The 7269-nt window shown below is 40.9% G+C and overlaps 1 protein-coding gene across 1 annotated transcript; it reads right to left on the minus strand.

The window, feature by feature from the left end:
- Positions 1-3508: 3508 nt before the first annotated feature.
- Positions 3509-5642, minus strand: RWDD2B (RWD domain containing 2B). The gene is made up of 4 exons (XM_058731829.1): positions 5074-5642; positions 4924-4991; positions 4437-4799; positions 3509-3830 (listed from the first exon to the last, which is right to left on the minus strand). Exons 1-4 carry the CDS (start codon positions 5278-5280, stop codon positions 3596-3598), a joined length of 873 nt encoding a protein of 290 aa, XP_058587812.1. The 5' UTR covers positions 5281-5642; the 3' UTR covers positions 3509-3595.
- Positions 5643-7269: the final 1627 nt, after the last annotated feature.

The raw sequence follows: 7269 nt of genomic DNA on the forward strand, positions 1-7269 counted from the left end.
CCTCTGGGGATCTGGGTGTCGGCAGGTAGCCAGTCGCTCGCCTTCCGTGCTCCTCGAAGGGTTCCGACTTTGATGTTTGATGTTTGGTGGGGATGGCAAAAGACGTGCCTCCCTCCCTCCCCCATCCTGCCGGGAGCAGGTTGCCAAATTGTGCTTACGCGCGCGGAAGGCTTATTGTGTCCCTTTGCAGAATTTTTATGGGCTCAGCTGGTTCTAAATAGCTGTAATCGCTGTTGCAGGGGGTGGGTGCCTAGGAAGCAACACGCATCAGTCCTGAAATGCCATAAACTCTTAGCTGCCTTGCAGTCTTTATGGAGTTTCACGAATGACATATTTTTGGGTTTCTCTCATATCCTACTCTACAGCTTTCATAAAAAAAGGTCTGGAAGTTTTTATATTAGTGCTAAAAGTGGTCATCAGTTCTGCATAGCAGCAGATACAGTTTTGTGTTAAAATGCAGCTTATCAAATTAATGTGCAGATGACAACAGTGACTTTGACTTTGTTAGTGCAAATTCAACTAAGATTGACGGGATTAATTTTACAATTCACAATTAAAAAAAAAATTACTTAAGAATTGTTTGTACAGGAATTACTTTTACAAGTAAAAGTGGACATGTGGACAATGTTTCCTGCCCACACTTTCATTTTCTAATAATCCTTTGAACTTTTAACCTTAGTTTGATTTGGTACTAATAGTTTATTTTCAGAATTTGACATTATTTCTTTGTAGATTATGTCCAGTTCAAGATATAGATCAAATTAATACAGTGATAGATTGTCATTGTGGAATAAATGTACAAGTAGTTTTTCCTATTAAGGATGTTTATATATCAAGTATGTAATCATTGGTAATAGTCTAAGGAAGCCATGTTTCCTATGCCTCTAACATTTTTTACCGAAAAAAATTCTGTAACATTTTTGAGAGAGAGAGAGCACGTGTGCAAGCGGGGGACGGGAAGAGAGAGAGGGAGACAGAATCTGAAGCAGGCTCCCGGCTCTGAGCTGTCAGCACAGAGCCCTATGTGGGGCTTGAACTCACAAACCGCAAGATCATGACCTGAGCTGAAGTGGGCTGCTTAACTGACTGAGCCACCCAGGCATCCCTCTTGCTATATCTTAATAATCTAATGTCTAAATTTGACAGAAGGTCTCAAGGAAGAGAACTTATAAAGCTACTTAATTTCATTGTTTGTATGTTACACTTGAGATTATCTGTACATAGAAATGTGGTATGTAAATTAAAATAATGTTCAAAGACTGAAAAAGTTTCAGCATTTTGGTCCTGCTAAAAGTAACTGCATCATCTGGCCCCTTTGAAGGCTTCTAGGGATGTCAGATCCTTTGCTCTATAGGCTTTTTCATTCACATCTGGAAGTGACTGGAGGACTCACTCTACATGAACAGCTGGTCCATCTGACTGTTGTGACAGCAAAGGAAAGATTGGTATTTACAGGGCAACTGACACGACAATGGGCAGTAGGGGTGGAATCTGGAGAGGTGCATAAGTGTTCATCCGATATAGGCCCTGTGCTATAAATACCTTTCTGATTCTTATTTGTGTTTGTGTGAAGCAGACTAAAACATCTTGGACAAATCTGCCATGATGACCACTCTGTGACTTGAAGCCTTTTTGAGCGCAGGCCATCTTTCCCCATTCTTTCTCTTGGCCTAACTACACCCTTAGGTAGATCCTTGGGGCATAGCATCTTTGATGTCCTCTGGAGATACAACTGTTCTCAGGTATTTCCTCCTGAGTGGTCCTGCAGCATATACTCCCAGCCTCCAGGGCTCTAAAAAAGTAGGTCCTAGGAAAGCTGGACTTGTGGAGATGTACTCATGTTGTGGCCATCCAAGACACGCTTCTGTCCCTTCTGTCCTTAAGTCCCCCTAATAAACCATTTCTTGTCAAGCTGGACTCATTGTCCTTCAGTCTTAGGGCCTTGGTTTTTGGAGGTCATTTTGCATACACCTCCCTTCCTTTTACAGAATGGTGTTTAACCACCTTTACATTTAAGATCTACTCACATTGCCTTGTTAGTTCTACTTTATTCCTTCTGAATTCTACATAGTATTGCATCATATGTATCATATTGCACTTACTGATTCACGTAGTGATGGGCACATAGGTTGCCTCCAACTTTTTACTAAGATAAATAATGTATTGTGTCTGCCCCCGCCCGCCCCCACCCATTCCTCTAACCAAGTTTGAATCTTCAAGGAATACTCATTGCATGGTACTGACTGGAGTGCTGGCAGCTAGTAAGTATTATTTGATAAGTATTTTGGGAACTGACTTATGGAGGGCCACAAAAACCAGGTAGTGTGTTTATTTGACTCTAGGTCAATTGCTGAAACTAAATTTATAGAAAGCCATTTCCAGTATGAAAAATGTGTTGATCCAGTTTGCCAAGACCAAATTTTGTAAATTACCAATCTGATGAGTTGTTGAAATCTGTTGAAAAGTTTGAGCTCTGGTGCCTCAGCCTTCTGTGAGGTGAGCCCAGGGACAGGGACAAGGGAAGTATACCAAAATAGAGAGGAACTGCCAACTCTGTTCAAGAAAAACTTCCACCTGTTTGTGTATCAAATGGCTGGGTAGATGCAAAACTAAGACTTTGGGAAAAGTCTACTTGGCAATCTGGCTTTCAGCTGCTAGTAACAGGCACAGAAAACGAAATGAAACTGGTTTTATTTCATAACAAGCTGTCTAGAGATAGGCAGGGGCTGGTGTTGGATCGGCAGCTCAACAACGTAGGGACGGGCATCTCTGTGGTTTTCTTGGCCCTTCCTGCCCTACTGCAGCTTCAGCCTTTTCTGTAGTGTCTGTGGCAGGAAGGGGAAGAAGAGGTGCCCTCGCTGCATCTGCGCTTTTGACCAGGAAAGCAGAAGTTTCCCCAGTAGTCCCCCACCCAAAGCCTTGTGTTGAGACCACCCCTAGCGGAAGAGAGGCTGGGAGAGTGAACATCTAGCTTTTCCAGGTTCTTAGTGGAAGCAGGGCTGGGGGGACAGGTGGGAGCAGATGGCAAGCTGGACCTGCCTCTCCCTCTGGTGTAATTAATTTCTCTTTCAAAATGGGTAATTTCTATGTCAAGAACTTTCTATCAACGATTTTAAGATTACTTAAACAGTTAAACAGTTCTTAAAACAGTTCTCCTTTCAGTTATGACATCTTTTTAACAGATACATTTGAGCTATACTACCTTTTTTCCCTCTTTTTTCCCCCCTAACATTCTGGAAGGGGGCTAAAAAAGAATTACTTCGGGGCGCCTGGGTGGCGCAGTCGGTTAAGCGTCCGACTTCAGCCAGGTCACGATCTCGCGGTCCGTGAGTTCGAGCCCCGCGTCAGGCTCTGGGCTGATGGCTCGGAGCCTGGAGCCTGTTTCCGATTCTGTGTCTTCCTCTCTCTCTGCCCCTGCCCCGTTCATGCTTTGTCTCTCTCTGTCCCAAAAATAAATAAAAAACGTTGAAAAAAAAAAATTTAAAAAAAAAAAAAAATAAAATAAAAAAGAATTACTTCATCTTTCAAGAGACAGAGGGGGGAAAGGTCGAAAGGCCAACAGTGACAAAATACTTTCAACTACTCCTCTGCTCAGTCATTGTCCTTCCACACCAAAGAACATCTGGAAAACATCTGCACAACCTTTGGAATTTAAAAACTGATACAGCTGACCGAAATCCATATGGTTTCCTCGGGCTCCATTCACGCTGAATACTTTTTCTTCAAAACATGAAAATTTTCTTTCTCTTTCAATTTTGTCATTTGCACCATCAAAAGGAATGTCTTCTCGATGGCGAATTAAAATTCTCTTCCAGTTTAATTTTCTGAGTCTGAAAAGAAAGTTTCAAAGTAGAAATACTGAGAATTTGTTTTGCCTTCTAGAGCACTGAAAATACAAGTTATATAACAGACTTAGCAATGCCTCTTCCTGGAAGTAAAGAAACCTACTTTTATCTCACAGGGATTTGTTTTAATCAAATATGATGCTGGTCACCATCCTATCCCCAAACTCATTTATTGCTACCGCCTCATTTCAACATTTTAGAAATGTGGAAACTGCTCTCAGATTCTCAAGAGGACGTGTTAGAAATTCATTTAGGAAGTCAGTACAGAAATGAGAAGATTAGAAATCCCTTTGTTTCATAGGTATGCACCGTTTGTCACATCAGTAAGAAGAATCAGATCAATGGAACTGGAGGGGATCATAGCATATTGGGCAGCGGCTCAATTCAACAGTTATTTATAGAACATCTCCTATGCGCACTGTGTCAGGGAAGGGGGGTGATGCCAACCATGTGTAAATTCTGTCTTATCCACTGACTTGAGACTGAATCCCCATAAGGTACAATCCCAGGGATATACTAATTCCCTCATCTCTAGTATCCTGTTTACTACTAAAATTATTGACCCAGCATACAAAATTTGTGAAAGCAAACCTTGACCAGAATTCTTCACAGGCACTTTGTGGGCCTTCCACACAGACAACACCAGGTTTCCCAGGCATGCTAAATCCAGAGAGGGAAAGCTCCTTTGCCCACTCTAGAATATTCTTTCTTTTGCATTTGTTGTAGATGTGATGGCTATAGATCCACAGTCTTGTGAGAATGAGATCAACTTGCTGGACTGTACTTCCTGGAGCAGGGCAAGGTGTGGTGTCTCTGCTGATATAGCCAGAAGCATGGTCTCTAACCCACTCTGTGGCATTCAATATACAGACATCTCCAAGACAGTTCTTTTGCAGGTATGCAGTTAGATCTGTGTTCAGCTGAGTCTGCTGAGATCTACTTAGTGATACTGATCTGATGGAAAAGATATGGAATACAAAAACTAAATCAATTTTCTTGCAACATAAAACAAACTTAAGAATTGCTTTCATTTTCAGATAAATTTGAAGTCTAATGTTGGCCAATTTCTGTAACATACCTGACAGTAATTTCAGGCAGAACTTCAGGGTATTTAAAGGGAAGAATACAGGCCAGAGAAAACATCACCTGATAAAAAAGGAAGAACATGTCCTAAGTGCTGTTTTAAGTCTTGATATATTTTAGTTCTTCCAAAAGCAAACTGAATTACCATTTCTTCCTCAGATATGTCCAGGTTCATATTGATAGTAAAGTAAACTTTTGAAGATCGTCCATCCATTGTCCTCTTTTCAATACAATCTTTCACTTCTGCTAAAGCCAGCTGGTCATTCACTATGAGCTCGTTTTCACCAGGGAACATACTGGCGAGCAGGTCTAGCTCAGAGAGCTGGGCCTCTGCCTGTTCAATCTCAATCATTTTTGGATATCTGTAAAATTCCAAGGAGGTGAGGATAAGAGAGATAATTTATAAATACAATCTTGGGAGAACTTAATAGATCAACAGGGTACTTATTGAAAGCGTATTTGATTTCTTCATAAAACATGAAATTTAAACAGATGTAATATACTAAGGATCCAAACCATAGGCCAGTCCAGTGAAAGCCATAAAACTCTAATAATAACCAGGCACCAAATTCCTCTGTATCTAGATAGTTGATCTGGCATCTTGAGCTACCACAATGAGCAATTTCCTTGAAGTAAACTAATTATGTAGTCAAAAGTCATATCAATGATATAGCCAGGAGAGAGGCTATGACTGGTTACTTTGGAAACCTAGAATGAATAGAGTAGAGTTAGTTATGTAGATGGTAAATATTTTTCTCTTTTTTTTTAAAAAAATTTTTTTTTTCAACGTTTTTTATTTATTTTTGGGACAGAGAGAGACACAGCATGAACGGGGGAGGGGCAGAGAGAGAGGGAGACACAGAATCGGAAACAGGCTCCAGGCTCCGAGCCATCAGCCCAGAGCCTGACGCGGGGCTCGAACTCACGGACCGCGAGATCGTGACCTGGCTGAAGTCGGACGCTTAACCGACTGCGCCACCCAGGCGCCCCAATATTTTTCTCTTAATATTAGTGTTTACTGGTTTTTAAAAAGCAGAAGACTGTGAAGAGAAAATAAATGCTAATAATCCACAGTGCAAGTAACCCCTACTAACATTAAACAAACAAACAAACAAACAAAAAACAAAAAAAAGGACAAGGCAAAAAAGTCCAATGGTAGAAGGTTGAAAAATGAAGATACAGTTTCTGCTGGTGATCTCTTCCTCTATCTGCCTAAGTCTCCCGTCCAAGACAAAGAGTTTTGGTATTTCAGAAACAAAACATTTTAGGCATGACATATATACCTCTACAGAAAATAGATGGTGGTATAAAGTTTAAATGTATGTAAAAAGTGAGATATATAATCAAAGTATACCCACAGGGATCACATATACATATCTTCCCCCTCCCCCCACTTCTTCCCCTCCAAATATATGTTGCAGATCTATTCACAGTCAGTACATAGGGGTTTGTCTCATTCTTTCTAGCGGTTGACTGTCAGACTGAATCATGCAGACATGTCATGATTTATTGCATTCTTTACCTATTGATGGGCACTTGGGTTGTTTCCACACTTTTGCTGTTATGAACACTTCTACAATAGAAGTCCTTTTTAAAAAAAATTTTTTTTTCAACATTTTTTATTTATTTTTGGGACAGAGAGAGACAGAGCATGAACGGGGGAGGGGCAGAGAGAGAGGGAGACACAGAATCGGAAACAGGCTCCAGGCTCCGAGCCATCAGCCCAGAGCCTGACGCGGGGCTCGAACTCACGGACCGCGAGATCGTGACCTGGCTGAAGTCGGACGCTTAACCGACTGCGCCACCCAGGCGCCCCTAGAAGTTCTTTTTAGATCTACAGTTTGGCAAACTGTTAATACTGTGTACTCAAGGGTAAGTTTGTAGAGGTGGCTTGCTGGAGCAATAGGTACAACATTTAAAATTTTGGCAGATATTGCCAAGTTGTCTTCCAAAAGTTGCCATACTGAAGCTTAAGTTTTTACATAGTAACCCCTCTCCTGTTTAAAAACAAAGAATTCTTTTTTTGATTTATTTAAGTAATCTCTATCCCCAACATGGGGCTTGAACTCACGACCCTGAGATCAAGAGTGGCACACTCTTCTGAGCAAGCCAGGCAACCCTAAGAAAATTCTAATAGTCTTTTTTTGTGGTATTTTGTTTGTGTCTGTGTGTACCACTCATGAGTTTTTAGGTAGGCATATTCATCAACTTTTGCTTTCATAGCTTCTGGATGTTGAATCTTTGTTAGAGAAGTCTTCCTCATTCCAGGCTTATAAAGGTTACTGAGATGCTAATCAAGTAGGATTTTTAAAAAATGTTTAGTTATTTATTTTGAGAAAGA

Source organism: Neofelis nebulosa, chromosome 5, assembly GCF_028018385.1.
Source record: "Neofelis nebulosa isolate mNeoNeb1 chromosome 5, mNeoNeb1.pri, whole genome shotgun sequence".
NCBI classification, from domain to species: Eukaryota; Metazoa; Chordata; class Mammalia; order Carnivora; family Felidae; genus Neofelis; species Neofelis nebulosa.